Consider the following 22,498-nt stretch of genomic DNA (forward strand, 5'->3'; position numbering starts at 1 on the left):
GAGACCCAGGACGGGATGTGACATGTGTGAACGGGCGACTTTGTTCCTGAATTATCACCCAAGTAAAAATTAGTTCCAAAACTATTTTTTTCAGAGAAGCCATTCCTTAAACTAATAATAATTTGCCAATTACATCCGTAACATTAGATTTGAAGTTATTTTATCCAATTTTCCTTCCACATAAGCCATATGACGCATTTTACATAGTAATACCATCATTTTCTCACCTATAAACCCTTAAAGTTGCATATAAGTTGACGAAAAAATAGGATAAAATAGTTATGAATATAATAATAGAGATGAATTTAGTAGTTTTTAATGAATTTATGATATTATTTTATCAAAAAAAAAATAATTTAAGAACTTAATTTTCAGTGCAGTAATAATTAAGCGACTAAATCGAAAGTTCACTCTAATTACAATGTTTTTTTTTTTTTTTTGGAAACATTACATTTTACAACTTAATTTCATATGATTATTACCCAATGTTAAATGATGATTGGGATTTGGGGGAGTAGGCCAACCTGTCCTGTATCATGCCATAAGGTTAAGGGATCAAAGTTGAATACCACAACCCTGTCAATATCATCTGCCTGCATTTTCAGAAATTGCCATCATTTATTTTGTTTTAAAAATTTTAGTATGAATGTCAATGGCCGTACACAAAAATAAATAAAAAATAAAAAAAATCTAACATCTATATATTTATTTTTTGTTGAAATCACGAGTCTCAACCTCTAAAAGAGACTAACGCACTGTGTTTGAAAAATTAAAACAAGTAACATTATGTCATTAGTTTAAAATATTGCAGAGTGCGCTACAATATAAATAACGCACTGTATTTGAAAAATTAAAACAAATAACATTATATCATTAGTTTAATATACTGTATAGTCATGTAGCGGGTGCAGGTAAAGAAGCCCTCTTCAAAATGTTGCAAGAGGCATCACATCATACGGTGGGGAAATTTTGTTTTCAGATTCCAAATAATTATACTATTACACATGGTGTATCCGGCCGTGATCTAGAGAGACTGAAAAAGTTGAACAAAAATATTGACCGTAAAATAATGAGCCAATATTGCCACATATAAAACTCAATGAAAAGCTCTATAATTTTTTCCTGTATAAAATGATTACATCTCTCACACAAGTAAGATTCGTCTACAGAGAATAGAGCCTCCCATCGAAGGGATATTTTGTAACAATCCCTACTCTCTCCCAAACCACCATTTACAGCACACACACGGGGAAATTGTATTTATAGAACGATTGACATGAGAATCTCGACTGAACATAGCAAACGGAAACCCCGGTGCGGTACCTGTTGCCAAGAGCCTGATGCTGGATGACTACATGTGTGACGGTTCAAAATTCCTCCACGGCTCGGGTTAAAATGGGAGAACGAAATGCTGCATTGTATATTTCCTAAAGAATCCCCGTGGAAATGCTGGAAGTCGCGTTAATCTTCAGTGAGTACTCGGGTATGTAGGTAACACCTGTCGTGCAAGAAAATGATACTCGATCAGAACAACGTATGCATCAGTTGGAGGTTCGCATTAAAGTAAGGATAACCCTCAGGTATGATGGAAGATTGTGTTGAGGGAGGAACCAGAGAGAAAGCAGAAAACCAGCTAAAGTGCCTTCTGGATACTGATTCGTTACTGATTAAATTAACTGCCCAATACTCGTGCCCAATTTTTTTCCTGATGCTCCATCGTTAAGCAATCAAACTAGCGGACCTAGAATCCATAAAGAATACACCTATACAAGTGCTATTTATCTTCTTTTCAGACCTATGAATAACAATGGTCTTTTAACACTCAAGGCAGGAAAAATTTGAACAGTAGGACCGTAGAACACTCCCCCTAAGCATCAACTAATCATCCGAGCATAGCACTTAACTTTGCTAGACGTGAAAATGCATAAACCACTCATTCTTCCGACAGTGATGCATGGGAAACAAAAATGGCAGAAATAATGAGATGTTTACCTTTTTCCTTGACATCAATTTGCAGAGTGTCCAGTGTAATTATACCATCCGTCAATGGAAGTAGCTCAAGCTTGATGGTTGCCGTAGATTGAGATGGGACACACCTGATGTGACCATAGAAAATTATAATAACTGAAATATCAATGAATATGAAACGAAAAGAGATAAGAAAATGGAGCATTACCCTAGTGGAACTCTACTCTGAAGCCACAGATGTGTACAACACAAACCAGCGCTTGGAATGGCATCAGACAATGGAGAAGTCTGTTCGCTAAAAGAAGCTGGCCAAACTCCACCTTTAACATTTTGTTTCTGATTGTCCGAAAGGAGTGGTGAGCTTAGCCTCTGTATTGTAGGACTCTTTCCTGTATAGTCAGGAAAACTTAAAAATGGACTCATTGGTGAAGCAGGGGAAGAATTCAGGGAGACCACTGAAGGAGGGGAAGTGAATGAAGCTGGAGCAAGAACTGTTAGATTTAGATCTTCTGACATTAGATTTGAAACCTGGAGAGTCAAGACCTGCAAAATTGAAAAGTTGGATGAACCCAATACAACGTGAAAAAAGGAAATCCCCCAAAGACACATTTGAGCTACTAAGTATATGAAACCTGAACAGGAAGCTGAGAGACTCCTCCGTTGGGTGCACTAGATTGTTCAGACATTTCAGATGCAACAGAGATCATAAGATCCCTTGAAACACGCGGACGCCAACTTGTTGGCTGTTTGAAAAATAATCTTGACTCTGCAGATGTAACATAAAAGGAGAAGAATTAGAAATTAAAACTTAGGTCCTCCAAATATGGAACACTGAGAGATATATAATTACCAGTGTAGTTGCACCGACATGATACCATAATTGCATACTGATCAGCAGTTGAAGCACCCTTCTTTCCTCCAACAGTCTTGGGCGGCGGACGCAAGCTTGGTGCTGCATTTCCAGCCTGTAGTTGTGATGAGTGATTTCTTCTATCACCACCAGCCTTGAAATTCTTCCACAAGGATGTTGCTGGTTTAAGAATAAAGGAATGCTCTTCACCTCTCCTGCCATGAGAAACTTTAATGAGAAGAGAACAAATAAACTCGGGATTCCAAAAGCTATACATCTTTCTTCAAAAAATGTGTGATGTAACATATGAGTTTCAAATTCTAAAGATATGAAGCTCCAACTTTATTCCAGAATGATGGTGCCCTTTTTCTACGTCACTAAGTTTGCATTTGCTGTATCAAACCTGGTATCAGAGTAGCCAGACGTTGTTTTATCAAACTAGATGCAAGTCTTTTTTTTTTTTCCCCCTTTTCTCAGGCATCTAAGCTCTTTCTAAGTTCAAGAGAATTTGCCAACTGTTATACATGCAAAGGAATTTCTTCTATGTGAACACAGAGTACTAGGGATTTCGCCCGACCAATATAATTTTCTAATCCTAGACATTAATGTGATCAAGAAACGCACAATCACAATGAAAAAATGAAGTTTTTGTAACAAGGAAAACTACAGTGTGAAATGAAAACCAAATTGAGATACCAAAGACATAACAACAACCTGAGGGCTAGATTTGGCAAACTGTGATCATTTCCTGCTTCAATACATGCAATTGGTAATGATAAGGATTGTCCACCCTTTGAAGCCTCCTCAAAAACAATTGTTATAGCATCTATATACACCACAATGTTTGGTGCATGTGCTGGAGAAACATTCTGCACGACAAAAGGGTATCTTAATAGGAATGTGAGACGAAGCCTAGTAAACATGTCATTCCTAACAAAGTGATAGACATGAAAAAAAAAAAAAAAAAAAGGCAAAAGGCAAAAACAAGTATTAACCCATGTTCTGGAGAAATATTCTGCAAAACAAAATGATAACTTAATAGGAATGTGAAACAAAGCATACAAACATGTCATTTCGAACAAGCGTGATTAGATATTATCAAAATCCAGGAGGAAAAAAAAGCATATTTAACAAACACCTCGATCTAGTCAATCATTGCTCACACCTTTATCTGGACACAAAGAAGGTCATCTGTATTGCAGTCAGCAGCAAAAGAATGGATTTCTACCGGTTGTATAATTTCAAGTTTTCTCCTCCATCTTTTTCCAGGTATATAGATTCCCTCCAATCCACAACAAACAGAAAACCTTTCTCGCTCCAATGACACGCCTCGAAAAGATAAAAGCCCCTCGCCACCAGTTTTTTGATTCTTCAAGAACTTCTGAGATGAATACTGATCCCAGTCTTCAAGATCAAAGCTTGGCTTAGAACTTGCAGCTTTAATAGGTCCCTGTGGTGGTGTAGTATTTTGTGGTAATGATGACATGGAGTAACTTCTAAAATGGGAAAGGAGTTGAGAACCAGATTTTTGTGATGTGCTACCGATTCCTGAATTGGAAGTTAAAGGAGGAGATAAAGGGCGAGCCGGAGGGGGAAGGGTGTTATCCAAAGGAAGCAACCATTTCAACAATTCTCCACATGGGTCCTGATTTGCATCAACTAAGCTGTCCTGAGTCTGAGCAAACAAACTTCTCTCACGATATTTCTCAAACTGAAGAATCTCAATAACAGGGTCTTTCAAAAAATCTACGCCAACATTCACTTGTAAAAGAACCTGCATCCTTCCAAACAAGAAAATGGAATGAGAATAAGTGATCTGAACAACTGCTTACACTAGCCATGAATGTGAGAGGAAAAAGAAAATATAGAATATTTTAAAATGGAAGGGTCATGAATTTGTTATCAGAGTTATACAACTCTTACTTATTTTAGTACCAAAAAAGACCCACCAGGGCATTTCTCCTGTGAAACCTTGCAGGAAGCTTAAAAACTAAAGCTGCATGAATATGATGGAAATTCTACTCTAAACTTTCAGCTAACAAATGAGGACCAACAAACCAGCAAAAAGCGTACATGGGTTCTTCCATGTATGCCTAAAAACCTGCTAAACATACCTCTCTATTATTCTATTAACAATTTTTTTTTCCTACAGTAACCTGAAAACAAAATTATTGGAATACAAGCACAGAATAACATAAACCTAAAAAAATTCCGGTGACAGAGTCATTGCTAGTAAGCCATGGTCAACCTAAGAAAAAGATAGATAAAATTATGAGAGGATTATAGGGGGTTAAGTGTGAAGACTAACTGGATGGGTAAGCAAAACATTTGGTGCAGATAGAAGCTCACCACTTTTTCACCCTATAAACAATGTCCCAATATCTTTTAGATAGTTTGTTTCTCAAGCGGGTTGAAGTACGATATGAATATACATATGGTGGGTGTGTGTGTGTGTGTGTGTGCACGCGTGTATACAACACATATTATGTATGTATACCATGAATAACCTACAAGCTTCATTACACATACCACTATGTCACCATTAGAAAGAGAGCAACACTTGACATTATTTCTTGCTACGCCTCCAGATACATTGGGATCAAAATTCCCTTTATCAATAATGGCATTTACTGCAGTTTTCTGGGTTCCATTTTCTGTGTACTCTTGACCATCCACCTCAACAGATTCTGAAGACTTCTTAGAAATACTTTTTTTCGCCCAAAGTGCCTCACTTGACTCTGCAATCCTAACAAAAAAATGAGACCTCTTGAATCTTTGCAATAAAATTTCAGTCTGTCTTTTGTGATCTTCCATTCTAAGAAGAGATTCACTAGCAGAAACATCCTTTTGTGAATCAGTCCTCTCTTTTGAAAGGGTTTCACCATTTCGATCTGCACCTTGACTATCAGGACTCATATCTCCTTTTCCCAACAATGTGCCATTGCTATCTTCCAATTTTCGATTTTGTTTCTTTGGACTTAGTCTTATGCCATTTTTACTCATGGCTGCAGCCAATTTAAAGGGAGTAATAATTTCTGTGTCCTGCTTACATGCTGACAAGCATGCAAGGATGTGAACTTGTTCACCTGGATTAAAAAATAGATTTCAGGTCCTAATAAAGGATGTATCCTCCATGTGAAGAATAAAAAGCATGTCAAGACCAAAAGAGTCGGGAGATTGAAGAACTACCAGGGAAAACAAAGGAGCGGTCCAGAGGGCGTAATGACTGTATATCTGGTGCATCATTCCAATTATCAGGGAGTTCTTCTGCAAGAGCAAAACAATCTTTAGACATACTAGTTTATAATCACCATGATAGAATTACGCATTTAATACATAATATAAGCACTCAATCAACTATATACGTGCATATCATAACTCAGTTTATGTGCAAACCTATAAGAGCACATGCAGTCTGACACTATGCAAATTATCAAAACATGGTTGAGTCTAATGGAAAGCACTTACTGTATGGAATGGCAATCCATCCCTCCTCATCAGAGACATCATAATGCTTTGCTATGACAGAGGTTTCCTTCGTTGCACCAATTCCATTTTCACCACTAGATTCACTTTCTGCTGCATTATCTTCGGTTGTGGAATACTGTGGATACGAATCTTCAGCAATTAGACCCTCCAAGGTTGTTGCTGATTTTGGGGTAGCATACGTCTCTGCAGGTGGTTCGTGGACAGGAGACACAGGCGGTACAGACGGAACAGATGGAACAGATGGCTGTTCTGCCGTCACACGCTGTACATGGTGAGTAGATCGCATAAGAAAATTCATTGTCCCACCACTGCAAAATCCATAAATGTTGTCAGTCAAACAAAACAGGGGTTACGTTAAACAAGCGAATGTGTATGTATGTATGTATAGCTTGAACATGTGAACCCATGCCGATAAGACTGGTGAGAACTCTCATTGAAACGGCACTTAAAGTGCCTAGCAAGTGAAATTCACAACCGAAAATTCTCCATCACCTTCCTAAACATTTTTCCCATACACCCGAATTTTCGACACACGCAATCAAATGCCAATGGAAAAGCCATCCAAATCAGAGGCTTTTACCACACTACAACAATGGCCCTTGATCAAACAGTTCAAATACTCTAAATCTCAAATCACGATTCATGAATCATGGGATACGTATAACAAATAAGCAAACAAAAAAAAACTCTAAAATCTCCACAACCCATTACGAAATCTATACTGCTATTTCTGGTTCCCTGGATTCGGCATTGGAATTGAATTTCGAGATTGACCTTCCAATGCCGAATCCAGCAGCATATGGCTGAGAATTTAAAATCTAAATTCCATTTAGCTGTTCATCAGAACCAAATATACTGACCTGAGATCGAGTCCTCCGTCGAACCTCGGCGGTGATTGCAATCCTGGAACGTTTCGAAGCTGAAAACCCTAATTGTTCGATTCCGGTGCTTCTCTACCTGCAAATTCCGAATCGTAAGCTCCGGAAGTTCAACGACGGTGATGCGACGGTGGAGTGCGATCAGAGTTCAGATGGGACAGTCTGCGAGCTGTGATAGTAGACTTCCGGTTTGCAATTCACCACTGCGGTGCCACCATAACCGTCACTGTAAAATGAAGAAAATAGTTTGTTGGTTCTTTGGTCGGAAACTTTCAAATTCATGAAGCCCAAAAGAGAAGGAAACAAGACTATGAAAATCGGCCCAAACGACTTGGGCCCAAATTGCAGATTTTCCTTTTCTCTTTTTTTGGTAAATAAATATATAAAAATATTCTAATCTCTCTTTTTTTTTTTTTTTTTTTTTTTTGAGTAACTTATAGTTATGGTCTCTTAACTTTAACTCAATTGGAGTAATGGTCTCTCAACTCATCAAAACGTGCAGCTATGGTCCCTCAACTAAAAATTCATTACCATTGGTCCCTCAACTTTAATTCAATTAGAGAAATAGTCCCTTAATTTTAACCCAATTGTAGCAATGGTTCTTTCAACATAACTCATTTTGACAAAAAATTTGACGTAGTTGACGAAAATGACCATAATTACACACTTTGATGAGTTGAGGGACCCTTATATATAAATGGTTATCCCAACATAACTTATTTTGACGAAATTGATGAAAATGACTATAGCTATACATTTTGATAAGTTGAGGGACCAATGGTAATTAATTTTTAGTTGAGGAACCATTGCTCCAATTTGATTAAAGTTGAGGGACCATTGCTACCATTTACTCTCTTTTTTTTTTGGGTAAATCAATGAAGCCACTTTTCTTTTGTTCTTTGTCATTTTATTCTATAAGAAAAACTTATGAAAATGACTTGAAAATTTTGAATTTTAACGATAAGGACAAAATAAAGGGTAAAATGAATAGTACCAGGATTGACTTTTTAGTGTAAAAATGTGGTTTTTCGTTAAAGTGAACAGCACCGGGAGCTTTTCATTAAAGGTCCCTATTCTATAACCCATTAAGAGCTAGTTTGAGATTGTTATGTTATGAAAAAAAAATAAAAAGTTATTTTCAAAAGCAGGGATAGAGCTGCTTTTGTTTTCTAATATTTTGGATCCATAATTTTGAGGAAAAAAAAACATTTTTTTTATTTACTAAACACAATTTTTACCTCAAATTTTTCAAAAAGCTGTTTTTTTTTTTTTTAATTGAACAGTACTAAACTAGTCCCAAACAAAAGAATGACACATAATGACGGAAATTGAATAAGTATGATTAGAGTCGATCACTGTATTTTCGAACTCAAACCCAATTTTGTTTTGTTAACCCAACTTGGTTTGACAATGACTACTATAAAACAACAGAATTAAACCCACAGAAATTAGTTAAACGAGTCTGATTAAGATGGGATTAGGAGGTCAAATCAAAGATGTGTAATAATAAATGGTTTGGATCAAATAATTGGAGTGAAGTCGAAGCTGGAAGCTGGGGTGGTCCACATGTGCAAATATGAGTGGTCCCATTGTAAGCCAAACCAAAGGCGGGTTAGTTGAAACTTGAAACTGATGGTGGCGTGTGTCGGCCTGTGGGATGAGGATAACCGACGTCCCACCAACGCCCCACAACAATGACAAAGGAAAGTTCCTTCTGGTCATTTTTCCCACAATTACCATGCATTTCTCTTTTTTTTGTTTTGAAGTACAAGCAAGTTGCTTTCTCGATTGCTTTAGATAAAAACTGTCACTCTAATGGAACATGCAAACAAAGTAACAAAATTTATTTTATTATTTACTTATTATCCTGTGACAAAAAATGTTGGAATTTAAGGGTCTTTGACATTGGTATGCTATTAAAACTCAAGGAAAAATTATATAGGATTGCAATAAGGCCAACAATGCTTTTTGGCACGAAATGTTGGGCGATCAAGTATCAACATGTGCATAAACTAAGTGAATGAAAGATGAAAATGCTTCGTTGAATATGTGGGCTTACGAGAAATGATAAGATTAAGAAACAATGATATCTTAGGTAAAGTAAGAGTTGTTCCAATTGAAGATAAGATGAAGGAAAATTGATTAAGATGGTTTGAATATATGAACAAAATACCTACAACTGCTCCGGTTAGAACTGTAGTTACGAGATAGAAGTTCTAAGTTAAAATCGAGTTAAATTAATACAATGAGAAGCAGAGTTTTTTTTTTCGTACAAAGGATAATTATCTATATTAAGAGATGAGAGTTGGTTAAACTTCACAATGAACTAAAAATAATATGATTCAAATTCACTAAAGATAAATCGAACTTAAAACTTATTACTTATAATTGAAGAGGAATATCAATAGACTGTAATGCTAAATGAGTTAAAAAACAAAGTATTTGAAATGAAACAGAAGACTACACCACAAGTACATTGTAAAGTTACTGAAATCCACATACGCACACAATCCCGGGTTGGTGTCATCTGAAATCCCAATGCCAGTGGGGTTGTCGTAACTCTTGTCCTTTTTATGTTAAAACCATAAAGTGACAAGAACTTAATTCAACTCCACCCCAAAGTGAATAAAATAACCAGAGCAAAATTAATCAACTGATATTAAAATTAATTATTAATTCATAAAATAAATTAAAGTATTTTAATTTGTGACTCTGCACAGCTGCTACAACCTTTCTGTCCCGTGGGGTTCGTGCGTTTCTACACACTACTGTGTCAAATATTGCATCAGAAAAAAAAAAAAAAAAGAATTCAGATTTATATATTTTTCCCACTAATTAAACAGCAAACGATTGATGGGTATTTATCAGCGATTATTGTTCATTCGAAATCACAACAACCTGCACTAGATATTTTCTGAATTTGAAGATCCTGATGGCTGCCCCTTCGCTATAAGCTCACTCTCACAAGAAATGTTCATCAAAGCTGCAATCTTTAAATTTCATTGGTCACCAAACTCCCCTAGTAATCAATGGGCGACGCCAATTGATCAAATTCTTTGGATTTCTGCGTTCTCTGCTCGTTTTCTCAACTGGGGTTTCTCCAATTTTTGAACTTTACGGGTGCCCACATGGGATTGGGACTCGATCGAACACAGAGCGACGAAGGTTTTGTGGAAGTGATTGAGGAACAGGGACGATGGAATCGGAGCTGGGTTTAATCGAGGAGTCGTTGATCAGCAGCTACTCTGTCTGGGTGCACGAAGCTCTGAGCGGATTGCCCGACAGCTTCACGATCACTGACCCTTCGATTTCCGGGCATCCAATCGTGTTTGCGAGTAAAGGGTTCCTGAAAATGTCGGGATATTCGAAGAACGAGGTGGTCGGGAGGAACGGCAGAGTGTTTCAGGGTCCGGGGACTTGCAGGCGGTCGGTCATGGAAGTCCGGGAGGCCATCAGGGAGGAGAGAGATGTTGAAGTTAGTTTGCTGAATTATCGGAAAGATGGGACGCCGTTTTGGATGCTGTTTCATATGTGTCCTGTTTTTGGGAAGGAGGACGGGAGGGTGATTCATTTCGTCGGAGTTCAGGTTCCGATTTCGAGGAGGCCGAGGCGGTCTGGTGGGAGAAATGGTGTTGGTTTGTGTGAGGAGGGGTCTAGGATGAGTGAGATTGTTTACGGGTCGTGTCGAAAAGAAGTGTGCTTCGATTCGTTGGTTGATTTGGGTCGTGTTTTGTCGTTGGAATCTGCATTGGATGATGCTGATAGTAGAGGTTCGTGTAATGCAATTTCTTAATTTTTTGTTCCAAGTAATGTTGCAATATGTTTTTTTTCAATTGTTGTTTCCTGTTATCTATATGAGTGTTGGTGATGTTAATGTTAAAGTTACATTCCTTCCGGTGTTGGAGCTATGTTGATTGCGGTTTCTGGTTTTGGATGGTGACCAAATTTTTGTTGTGGTTGAGTCTTCGTTTACTATGCAACCCCCAGGATTTGACATTGAAGAATCGTGCGAGGCAAGTGATGTAGAGAAGATGAGAGCTGCAACTGCAATTAATAACATCTTGTCCGTGCTAACGCACTATAGCGAGTCAACGGGCAGATTAGTTTGTGGGAAGAGATGCAGCTTATCAGGGGTGGGCCTTCTCAGTTCAGCCTTAAATATATCTCTTGGTAGAATCAAACAAAGTTTTGTATTGTGAGTTGTTGCAAATTCTCATTTTCTTACTTTGCAGAAGGTTTCAAACTTTCTGAAGATTGCTGATGATTGTACATTTTGTTTGCTTTGAAATGATCGTGTTGCCTTGCAGAACTGATCCGAACTTACCAGACATGCCAATAGTTTATGCAAGTGATGCCTTCTTCAAACTGACAGGTAACATGTATTATTTACCAGGGTCTCTCTAAACCATTCTAAACTCCATGTTGTTTGCAAATCTATAGAATAATTGGGCATATGCAGTTACTGAACTCAGTGTTTTCCATGTATAGGCTATGCCAGACATGAAGTTTTGGGGCGCAATTGTAGGTTTTTAAGTGGGGCGGACACAAATTCCTCAATGATATATCGGGTATTTTTCCTTTTCCGTCGTGATCATGTCATCACCATGTACTTTGTTGGTTTGGTGGAATAGATAGATGTTAGTGCATCATCCCATTTTTGCTTGTTTTCCCCCAGATAAAGCAAAGCGTTCAAAACGAAACAGCATGCACAGTACGTATCTTGAATTACAGGTTGCTACTTAACGATTTGTTCTATACGTTCCAAATGCACGACATATTACTCATCGGATTTGACTTTGTTGCTGTTTCATTCTCAGGAAGGATAAAAGTTCATTTTGGAATCTCCTTCACATATCACCCATTCGTAATGCTTCTGGAAAGGTATTTTATGGCTAAAGCTTTCACGACTCAATTTTTTATATTGTTAATGGCTTTTTTCAATGAGACGTAGTGTGTCGACTTGGTGTGCCTTGGCTTAGAGAAAAGTAGGGCAGAAAATCCTTTTCAATTGATCAACCTTTTCTGGCATACAAATACGAAGTTTTGCTTTCCGGCGACTTAAGTTTTCTTCATTTCTTCTCTTGTATTGGGATTGCTTCACACTGTCAATTTCCATGTTTGTGTGCAACTATATGAACAAATGAGAAAATTATGTTAGCTTGGACATAATTACCTTGGAGAGATGTGTTGGCAGAGCTGTAACTATGCGTTTTGTGTTGCACAAGTATTACTGTTCTCAATAGCGATTCAGTTTACTGCTGCAAACATATATGTGACGCATTTGTTTGATTGCGTAACCACTTTGCACCGTCATGTTCAGCTCAGAATATGTTTTGGGGTAAATTCAGAATAAACTATTGGCCATCCGTATGCGTATTACACAACTAAAGTACATTGATGGATAATATCTCGGAGGTGTTACAGTTTACCAATTTCTGATCTTTCTCCATTCTATGAAAGAATTGAACCTCTTGATATTTTGGCCTGTTGAATGTGGTTGTTTATTTTCATAAATCCCATTTACGAGTCTTAGACACAGCATCCTTGGATCCAAAGGATCCAGATTAATACTCAACTGGCAGTGCTAATTGACAAAATCACTTTATACTCGATCTATTGATATGGACTGAGTTGCCCATCTCATGTCTCTCCGTTTCTCTTACTATGTTTATGGTTGTTCAGATTGCATACTTTGTGGGTGTTCAGATGGAGGAAGGGTGTAAGAACCAGGTCGGACATGGGCTAAGCCCTGAGATGAGGCAGCTTAGCGCTGTTGGTGCAGTCAGAATTGCAGTGAGGAGCTTATCAATGGGTGCTGGCCCTTCCAAATCTTGAGAGAGTAACAACCTCCGTACCTTGCTTGCTGCTAGTACTGCCTTATATCTCACCGGTGTCTCCCACGGTCCCATGCTAGAAATATATTCCATTGGGTTGCGTTTATAATCTTATCTGACAGTAGATGGAAATGCAGAAATCGGAAAAAAAGTTGGGTTTGTTGCCGCATCCGATCCTTGTTACACTTAATTGTGTATATATGAAAGGTTTGTCAGTGGAAATTTATCGACTTTCTGCTCGAAAGTCTCCCTCCAGCTTCAAGCTGCTGATGGTGATTGGTCTTCTCCATGGTCGTTTATCTTCTGTGGCGCTTTCTTTATTTATTTGTTTAATTTTTTTTTTTTTCTGGTGTTTGTCCTCCCTCTTTGATGTCTTCCTTCCTTGTTTGGTGTATTGTACCTTTCTTGGCAAGAAAAGAGATGTGGAGAAAGCAATTTGGCGTTGCAATCGTCTATTAAATTAAACACCAAAGTTTGTGTTGTGTTTTGTTTTTATCAAACTTCTGTGTTGTGGCAAAATGCATAGTTAATAAATAATTTGGGAAAATAATAGGGTGAGTTTGGATAAGGATAAGGCGGCTTTTTATCTAAAATGATTTGAGATTAGCATAATTCTTCATTTTAGTCTTTGAGATTTGAAATCGATATAACTAGTCTCTAAGGTTGTTCACGATTAATTATTTTGGTCATTTCGTGAAAACTCTCTGTTAAATAAGATAAAATGACAAAAATAGTCTTACTTTTTGTCAAATCATTTTGGCCCATTGTTTATTAAAGTAAGGGTATTTTGTCACTTTGGTCCTTATTTAACATAGGTTTTTAAAGGAACGACCAAAATGATTGATAGTGGACAAACTTAGAAACCACTTTTATCGATTTCAAATCTCAGGGACCAAAGTGAAGAGTTATGTCAATATCATAAACCATTTTGGCTAAAAACCTGATAAGGCTAGCTTGTATTAGGCAATTTTCTATAATACTCCCCGTTTATGTGATCTGAATGCACTGATGTTTGAACGGTCAAATTGAGATTATGTGAACCTAACCGTTTAGTGAACCTGTGTATACGATGTGCTGGTATTTAAACGGCTATATTGACACTTTGCAAATCGAACTGTTCAATGAACCGGTGCATCCCATAAGAGGTGCATTGTAGAATTTTTACCGTGTTATTATATACTTTGGAAATAAAACTGCTCCATCTCATGTTGCAAGTTGCAACTGGTATTTGGTTACAAATGATAGTGCTGTCAGTTCACAACCAATTTAGGACTCAACAACAATTTGTAGCCGTATTATGAATGTGGATGAAATAATTAGACGAAACTCGATTTACTAAATTATCAAATAATTTGTTTCCATTTTCTTATGGGTATATCGGTAACTCAAATTTAGAAAAAATTACTCTTGAATAAAAATTTGCATGTGAGGTGGAAAGCACAGCACCTCACTAATAAGACTTTAATTCTTAAGTACAATGTTTAAAAGACATTCTTTCTTGTTCTCCAAAAAGGTAAATACCGTGACGAAGTTATGAGCTAGTCCTTAAAAAAAAAAAAAAAACCGAAGAATCAAAATTACATCGAAATGTTTTCAAATATCTTAACTTTGTAACAAATTGTGTAGAAAATTCATTGAAATTGTTGATATTTTCAAATTATCTGTGAAATTTAAAAAATATCATAAGAATATAGTGCTTCACTTCCTTTCATGATCGACAACTCGGTTTACGAATACTTGATAATGTTAGAGATATTTAAAACTTACTTAAAATGCTTATGGAAATTAGGTGGTTATCTCTCCATCAAGATTTTTAATTTTTTGCTCATAACCTTAGCCCAGAAGATAGTTCATCATTTTGGACTACAGTTAATAACAAGACAGATCAATTTCGTGACACTTCATATTTTATCTCTTCCCAGCAATGTTCACTTAACCTTTTTAATTCTTTACCAAAAAACAAAACTTTTTAACTAAAAAAGTAATTTCAATAAGTAAAAGAGGTAAATACGTTTTAAAAAATTAAGTTCATATCTGATTCCGCCACAGCTCGGATCATCGTTGCATTTACAGAACAAAAATGAACAAGTTCAAGGAACACCCACATAATGATTTTACAGTTTTACCCTGCCAAACCCTAACTTATACAGCAATATGTGCATATTGGTGCGGCCCGGCCCGGCCCACGAGCCCAATTTGGCAATAACGAAGCTGTGTCTGACCCTCAGTACAGAACAAAACCTACCGCTTTGACCTAAATAGGTAAAAACAAGGTCACCACCATCACCATGCACAGCTCAGACCTCCTTCATCGTCCTCTTCCTCTGTTATCTCTTTTACTACGCTCATCTGCAAAAAAACCAGACACCGAGAGCGTGAGTCCACTGTATATAAATGTACACTCCGCTGCGTTGAAACAATCCCCAAGAAACCATGGCCTCCGTTTTCAAGAACCTTTCTTTCTCCGCCTCCATTATCCCTTACTTCGTCCCCATCTTCTTCTCCTGCTTCTTTATGGTCTCCCATTCCGAATACTTGTCCAATACCACGTCGTTACCCTCCATTACGACAAAAAATAGTAATGTATCCGACGGCGGCGAGTGGGTTCTTTTGCACAAGAGCATCGGCGTCTCGGCCATGCACATGCAGCTCCTCATAAACGACAGAGTCATCATCTTTGACCGGACCGATATGGGCCCTTCCAACGTCTCCCTCCCCGACGGCACCGCCTGCCGTCAGTACATCGCCCACAACAGGACCCTAAACGACTGCACCGCCCACTCCCTACTCTACAACCTCGCCAGCGATACATTCCGCCCCCTCTTCGTCGCCTCCGAGTTCTGGTGCTCCTCCGGCGCCCTCGAACCCAACGGCACCCTCGTCCAGACCGGCGGATACGGGAACATCGGCATCCGAAAAATCCGCACTTTCTCACCCTGCAACGACGGCAGCTGTCAGTGGGTCGAGCTCCCGGAAAAACTCTCCGACAACCGATGGTACGCCACCAATCAGATTCTCCCCGACGGACGTGTCATCGTCGTCGGCGGAAGAAGAGCTTTCTCCTACGAGTTCTACCCCAAGAAGAACGACGAGTGGTTTTACCTCCGGTTCTTGGCGGAGACCAAAGACCAGGGGGAGGAGAACAATCTTTACCCGTGCTTGCACCTCCTGCCGGACGGCAACCTCTTCATCTTTGCAAACAACCGGTCAATCTTGTTTGACTACAATAACATCCGGATCGTGAAGGAGCTCCCGGGTATGCCTGTCGCCGTCAAGCGGAACTACCCCAGCACCGGGTCCTCTGTCCTCCTCCCGCTCAAAATGAACGGGATTTTATCCGAGTCGGGTCTTCCTCAAGTTGAAATCTTGATATGCGGCGGGGCACCACCCGGCGCGTTTTACAAGGCGAAATATGAAAACGTACACGGCTTCGCCTCCAACAGCTGCGGCCGGATCAAATTGTCCGACCCCGATCCTAAATGGGTCATGGAGGAAATGCCCATGCCACGTGTCATGTCCGATATGCTACTCTTGCCCACGGGTGACGTCCTTATAATCAACGGCGCGTCGAACGGGACGGCGGGCTGGGAGAACGCGGAAAATCCAGTTTTCAACCCGGTCTTGTACCGAACCTACGAATCCGACTCGGAACGGAGATTCGTGGTGCTGAAGCCAGCCGGCATTCCAAGAATGTACCACTCATCCGCTATTCTTGCGCCAGATGGCAGGGTATTGGTGGGCGGGAGAAACCCGCACGAGATGTACAGCTTCAAGAGAGCTTTCCCCACCGATCTCAGCCTGGAGGCGTTCCACCCGCCGTACCTGGCCCCACTCTTCGCTTCCCTGCGGCCGTCGATCCTGACCGTCGAAACGAGGGACGATACCGTATCGTACGGCCAGGAGTTTTCTGTTACTTTTGTTTTATCCGAGTACCGGGCCGATCCCGGGATTACGGTGGCGCTCGTGACGCCGTCGTTTACGACGCACTCGTTCGCAATGAATCAGAGGATGGTGGTCTTGGACGTGGTGCGCCTGGTGCACCTGTCGACGTCTGCTTGCAAGATTACGGCGTATGGGCCACCGAAGAACACAGTGGCCCCACCAGGATACTACTTGCTATTTCTTGTCCACGCTGGGACTCCCAGTCACGGTGTCGGGGTTCGAGTTACGATCGGTACTTTTCTTCCTATTGTCCTTGAAGAGAGTTGCTAGTAAGATAGCGATCATATAGAATTACAATCGCTAGCTAAGTAGCAATTCAAGTGAAACAAAGTCGCTAATTTCATACCGATCCCCCTCGTTTTAATTTATTTATTTTCTCCTACCATAACTACAAACTATAATATTCATGTTCTTCAAAATATATTTTCCCATGCTAAATCTATTATAATTAATATTTAAACAGTTAAAATTAATGATTTAAAACCTAAATTTAAAGATATTCTCATATTTTCAACTTTAAAAATCAATAAAAAATAGTTTTAGGAAAAAAAATTCAATCAAAAAAGAAAAAGAAAAAAAGGAGGAGTAAAAATGTTACGATCAATACTTTTTTTTCCTATTGTCCTTGAAGCGAGTTGCTACTAAGCTAGCGATCATGTTGATTTACGATCGCTAGTTAGCTAGCAATTTAAGTGAAATAAAGTCGCCAATTTCATACCGATCCCCCTCTTTTCAATTTTTTTATTTTTTTTATTTCTCTTACCATAACTACAAACTATCATATTCATGTTCTTCAAAATATATTTTCCCATGCTAAATCTATTATAATTAATATTTAAACAGTTGAAACTAATGATTTAAAACCTAAATTTAAAGATATTCTCATATTTTCAACTTTAAAAATCAATAAAAAATAGTTTTAGGAAAAAAAATTCAATCAAAAAAGAAAAAGAAAAAAAGGAGGAGTAAAAAGGTTACGATCGGTACTTCTTTTTCCTATTGTCCTTGAAGCGAGTTGCTACTAAGCTAGCGATCATGTAGATTTACGATCGCTAGTTAGCTAGCAATTTAAGTGAAATGAATTCGCTAATTTCATACCGATCCCCCTCTTTTCAACTTTTTTATTTTTTTTATTTCTCTTACCATAACTACAAATTATCATATTCATGTTCTTCAAAATATATTTTCCCATGCTAAATCTATTATAATTAATATTTAAACAATTGAAATGAATGATTTAAAACATAAATTTAAAGATATTCTCATATTTTCAACATTAAAAATCAATAAAAAATAGTTTTAGGAAAAAAAATTCAATGGAAAAGAAATTCAATGAAACAAGAGAAAGAAAAAAAGGAGGGGTAAAAATGCTACGATTGGTACTTTTCTTCCTATTGTCCTTGAAGAGAGTTGCTAGGAAGATAGCGATCCAATGGACTTACGATCGCTAGCTAACTAGCAATTTAACTGAAATAAAGTCGCTAATTTCATACCGATTCCCCTCTTTTCAATTTTTTTATTTATTTTTTTTCTCTTACCATAACTACAAACAATCATATTCATGTTCTTCAAAATATATTTTCCCATCCTAAATCTATTATAATTAATATTTAAACAATTGAAATGAATGATTTAAAACCTAAATTTAAAGATATTCTCATATTTTCAACTTTAGAAATCAATAAAAAATAGTTTTAGGAAAAAAAAAATTCAATGGAAAAGAAATTCAATGAAAAAAGATAAAGAAAAAAAAGGAGGGGGAAAAATGTTACGATCGATACTTTTCTTCCTATTGTCCTTGAAGAGAGTTGCTAGTAAGATAGCGATCATATAGAATTACGATCGCTAGCTCAGTAGCAATTCAAGTGAAACAAAGTCGCTAATTTCATACCGATCCCCCTCGTTTTAATTTATTTATTTATTTATTTTCTCTTACCATAACTACAAACTATCATATTCATGTTCTTCAAAATATATTTTCCCATGCTAAATCTATTATAATTAATATTTAAACAGTTGAAATTAATGATTTAAAACCAAAATTTAAAGATATTCTCATATTTTCAACTTTAAACATCAATAAAAAATAGTTTTAGGAAAAAAAATTCAATGAAAAAAGAAAAAGAAAAAAAGGAGGAGTAAAAATGTTACGATCGGTACTTTTTTTTCCTATTGTCCTTGAAGCGAGTTGCTACTAAGCAAGCGATCATGTAGATTTACGATCGCTAGTTAGCTAGCAATTTAAGTGAAATGAATTCGATAATTTCATACCGATCCCCTTTTTTCAATTTTTTTATTTTTTTTATTTCTCTTACTATAACTACAAACTATCATATTCATATTCTTCAAAATATATTTTCCCATGCTAAATCTATTATAATTAATATTTAAACAATTGAAATGAATGATTTAAAACCTAAATTTAAAGATATTCTCATATTTTCAACATTAAAAATCAATAAAAAATAGTTTTAGGAAAAAAAATTCAATGGAAAAGAAAATCAATGAAAAAAGAAAAAGAAAAAAAGGAGGGGTAAAAATGCTACGATCGGTACTTTTCTTCCTATTGTCCTTGAAGAGAGTTGCTATTGAGCTAGCGATCATATAGAATTACGATCGCTATATAACTAGCAATTCAACTGAAAAAAAGTCGCTAATTTCATACCGATCCCCCTCTTTTCAATTTTTTTATTTATTTTTTTTCTCTTACCATAACTACAAACTATCATATTCATGTTCTTCAAAATATATTTTCCCATGCTAAATCTATTATAATTAATATTTAAACAATTGAAATGAATAATTTAAAACCTAAATTTAAAGATATTCTCATATTTTCAACTTTAGAAATCAATAAAAAATAGTTTTAGGAAAAAAAATTCAACGGAAAAGAAATTTTGCGAAAAAAGAAAAAGAAAAAAAGGAGGGGGAAAAATGTTACGATCGGTACTTTTCTTCCTATTGTCCTTGAAGAGAGTTGCTAGTAAGATAGCGATCATATAGAATTATGATCGCTAGCTAAGTAGCAATTCAAGTGAAACAAAGTCGCTAATTTCATACCGATCCCCCTCGTTTTAATTTTTTTATTCATTTATTTTCTCTTACCATAACTACAAACTATCATATTCATGTTCTTCAAAATATATTTTCCCATGCTAAATCTATTATAATTAATATTCAAACAGTTGAAATTAATGATTTAAAACCTAAATTTAAAGATATTCTCATATTTTCAACTTTAAAAATCAATAAAAAATAGTTTTAGGAAAAAAAATTCCATCAAAAAAGAAAAAGAAAAAAAGGAGGAGTAAAAATGTTACGATCGGTACTTTTCTTCCTATTGTCCTTGAAGAGAGTTGCTAGTAAGATAGCGATCCTTTGGAATTACGATCACTAGTTAACTAACAATTTAAGTGAAATATAGTCGCTAATTTCATACCGATCCCCCTCTTTTTAATTTTTTTATTCATTTATTTTCTCTTACCATAACTACAAACTATCATATTCATATTCTTCAAAATATATTTTCCCATGCTAAATCTATTATAATTAATATTTAAACATTTGAAATGAATGATTTAAAACGTAAATTTAAAGATATTCTCATATTTTCAACTTTAAAAATCAATAAAAACTAGTTTTAGGAAAAAAAATTCAAAGGAAAAGAAATTCAATGAAAAAAGAAAAAGAAAAAAATGAGGGGGAAAAATGTTACGATCGGAACTTTTCTTCCTATTGTCCATGAACATAGTTGCTAATAAGATAGCGATCCAATGGAGATAACATCGCTAGTGAACTAGCAATTTGGTTGAAAAAAAGTCGCTAGTTTCATACCGATCCGCCTCTTTTTAATTTTTTAATTTATTTATTTTCTCTTAACATAACTACAAACTATCATATTCATGTTCTTCAAAATATATTTTCCCATGCTAAATCTATTATAATTAATATTTAAACAATTGAAATGAATGATTTAAAACCTAAATTTAAAGATATTCTCATATTTTCAACTTTAAAAATCAATAAAAGCTAGTTTTAGGGAAAAAAATTCAAAGGAAAAGAAATTCAATGAATAAAGAAAAAGAAAAAAAGGAGGGGGAAAAATGTTACGATCGGTACTTTTCTTCCAATTGTCCTTGAAGCGAGTTGCTAGTAAGATAGCGATCCTTTGGAATTACGATCGCTAGTTAACTAACAATTTAAGTGAAATATAGTCGCTAATTTCAAACCGATCCCCCTCTTTTTAATTTTTTTATTCATTTATTTTCTCTTACCATAACTACAAACTATCATATTCATGTTCTTCAAAATATATTTTCCCATGCTAAATCTATTATAATTAATATTCAAACAGTTGAAATCAATGATTTAAAACCTAAATTTAAAGATATTCTCATATTTTCAAATTTAAAAATCAATAAAAAATAGTTTTAGGAAAAAAAATTCCATCAAAAAAGAAAAAGAAAAAAAGGAGGAGTAAAAATGTTACGATCGGTACTTTTCTTCCTATTGTCCTTGAAGAGAGTTGCTAGTAAGATAGCGATCCAATGGAGTTACGATCACTAGCTAACTAACAATTTAAGTGAAATATAGTCGCTAGCGATCCTTTGGAATTACGATCGCTAGCTAACTAGCAATTTAATTGAAATAAAGTCACTAATTTCATACCGATCCCCCTCTTTTTAATTTTTTTTATTTATTTATTTTCTCTTACCATAACTACAAACTATCATATTCATGTTCTTCAAAATATATTTTCCCATGCTAAATCTATTATAATTAATATTCAAACAGTTGAAATTAATGATTTAAAACGTAAATTTAAAGATATTCTCATATTTTCAACTTTAAAAATCAATAAAAAATAGTTTTAGGAAAAAAAAATTCCATCAAAAAAGAAGAAGAAAAAAAGGAGGAGTAAAAATGTTACGATCGGTACTTTTCTTCCTATTGTCCTTGAAGAGAGTTGCTAGTAAGATAGCGATACTTTGGAATTACGATCGCTAGTTAACTAACAATTTAAGTGAAATATAGTCGCTAATTTCATACCAATTCCCCTCTTTTCAATTTTTTTATTCATTTATTTTCTCTTACCATAACTACAAACTATCATATTCATGTTCTTCAAAATATATTTTCCCATGCTAAATCTAGTATAATTAATATTCAAACAGTTGAAATTAAAGATTTAAAATCAAAATTTAAAGATATTCTCATATTTTCAACTTTAAAAATCAATAAAAAATAGTTTTAGGAAAAAAAATTCCATCAAAAAAGAAAAAGAAAAAAAGGAGGAGTAAAAATGTTACGATCGGTACTTTTCTTCCTATTGTCCTTGAAGAGAGTTGCTAGTAAGATAGCGATCCTTTCGAATTACGATCGCTAGTTAACTAACAATTTAAGTGAAATATAGTCGCTAATTTCATACCGATTCCCCTCTTTTCAATTTTTTTATTCATTTATTTTCTCTTACCATAACTACAAACTATCATATTCATGTTCTTAAAAATATATTTTCCCATGCTAAATCTATTATA

At 36.0% G+C, this 22,498-nt stretch overlaps 3 protein-coding genes across 4 annotated transcripts; 2 read left to right on the forward strand and 1 right to left on the reverse strand.

Moving 5' to 3' along the window:
- Nucleotides 1-1,090: 1,090 nt before the first annotated feature.
- LOC125471475 lies at nucleotides 1,091-7,423 on the reverse strand. Its single transcript, XM_048571894.1, has 11 exons — nucleotides 7,168-7,423; nucleotides 6,287-6,615; nucleotides 6,008-6,085; nucleotides 5,348-5,904; nucleotides 3,984-4,592; nucleotides 3,533-3,687; nucleotides 2,819-3,033; nucleotides 2,601-2,734; nucleotides 2,177-2,511; nucleotides 1,993-2,096; nucleotides 1,091-1,498 (listed from the first exon to the last, which is right to left on the reverse strand). Exons 2-11 carry the CDS (start codon nucleotides 6,603-6,605, stop codon nucleotides 1,428-1,430), a joined length of 2,577 nt encoding a protein of 858 aa, XP_048427851.1. The 5' UTR covers nucleotides 6,606-6,615; nucleotides 7,168-7,423; the 3' UTR covers nucleotides 1,091-1,427.
- A 2,877-nt stretch (nucleotides 7,424-10,300) lies between these two features.
- LOC103950875 (protein TWIN LOV 1) lies at nucleotides 10,301-13,501 on the forward strand. 2 transcript variants are annotated; one of them, XR_667719.3, is made up of 7 exons: nucleotides 10,301-10,955; nucleotides 11,173-11,380; nucleotides 11,493-11,557; nucleotides 11,674-11,753; nucleotides 11,861-11,896; nucleotides 12,003-12,066; nucleotides 12,868-12,953. XR_667719.3 is itself a non-coding variant. In XM_009362125.3 (7 exons), exons 1-7 carry the CDS (start codon nucleotides 10,382-10,384, stop codon nucleotides 13,018-13,020), a joined length of 1,200 nt encoding a protein of 399 aa, XP_009360400.2. In that variant the 5' UTR covers nucleotides 10,301-10,381; the 3' UTR covers nucleotides 13,021-13,501. The 2 variants fall into 2 exon arrangements, 1 of the variants encoding a protein (XP_009360400.2); XM_009362125.3 differs by having other exon boundaries at nucleotides 11,861-11,916; nucleotides 12,868-13,501.
- Nucleotides 13,502-15,452: 1,951 nt separating this feature from the next.
- LOC103950958 (aldehyde oxidase GLOX) lies at nucleotides 15,453-17,231 on the forward strand. Its single transcript, XM_009362221.3, has one exon. The coding sequence runs from the start codon at nucleotides 15,453-15,455 to the stop codon at nucleotides 17,229-17,231; it is 1,779 nt and encodes a 592-aa protein (XP_009360496.3).
- Nucleotides 17,232-22,498: the final 5,267 nt, after the last annotated feature.

The sequence above is a fragment of a genome, unplaced genomic scaffold (assembly GCF_019419815.1).
Source record: "Pyrus x bretschneideri cultivar Hongxiangsu unplaced genomic scaffold, Pyrus_bretschneideri_v1 Contig6, whole genome shotgun sequence".
Classification (NCBI taxonomy): Eukaryota; Viridiplantae; Streptophyta; class Magnoliopsida; order Rosales; family Rosaceae; genus Pyrus; species Pyrus x bretschneideri.

Coding starts and splice junctions, on each gene's coding strand:
- LOC103950958 (XM_009362221.3), top strand. CDS start 15,453: ATGGCCTCCGTTTTCAAGAACCTTTCTTTCTCCGCCTCCATTATCCCT.
- LOC103950875 (XM_009362125.3), top strand. CDS start 10,382: ATGGAATCGGAGCTGGGTTTAATCGAGGAGTCGTTGATCAGCAGCTAC. Junction 11,381..11,492: donor ATCAAACAAAGTTTTGTATT/GTGAGTTGTTGC, acceptor GTTGCCTTGCAG/AACTGATCCGAACTTACCAG. Junction 12,067..12,867: donor TTCGTAATGCTTCTGGAAAG/GTATTTTATGGC, acceptor ATGGTTGTTCAG/ATTGCATACTTTGTGGGTGT.
- LOC125471475 (XM_048571894.1), bottom strand. CDS start 6,605: ATGAATTTTCTTATGCGATCTACTCACCATGTACAGCGTGTGACGGCA. Junction 3,034..3,532: donor TTGCCAAATCTAGCCCTCAG/GTTGTTGTTATG, acceptor TTCTCATGGCAG/GAGAGGTGAAGAGCATTCCT. Junction 2,735..2,818: donor ATGTCGGTGCAACTACACTG/GTAATTATATAT, acceptor TTACATCTGCAG/AGTCAAGATTATTTTTCAAA.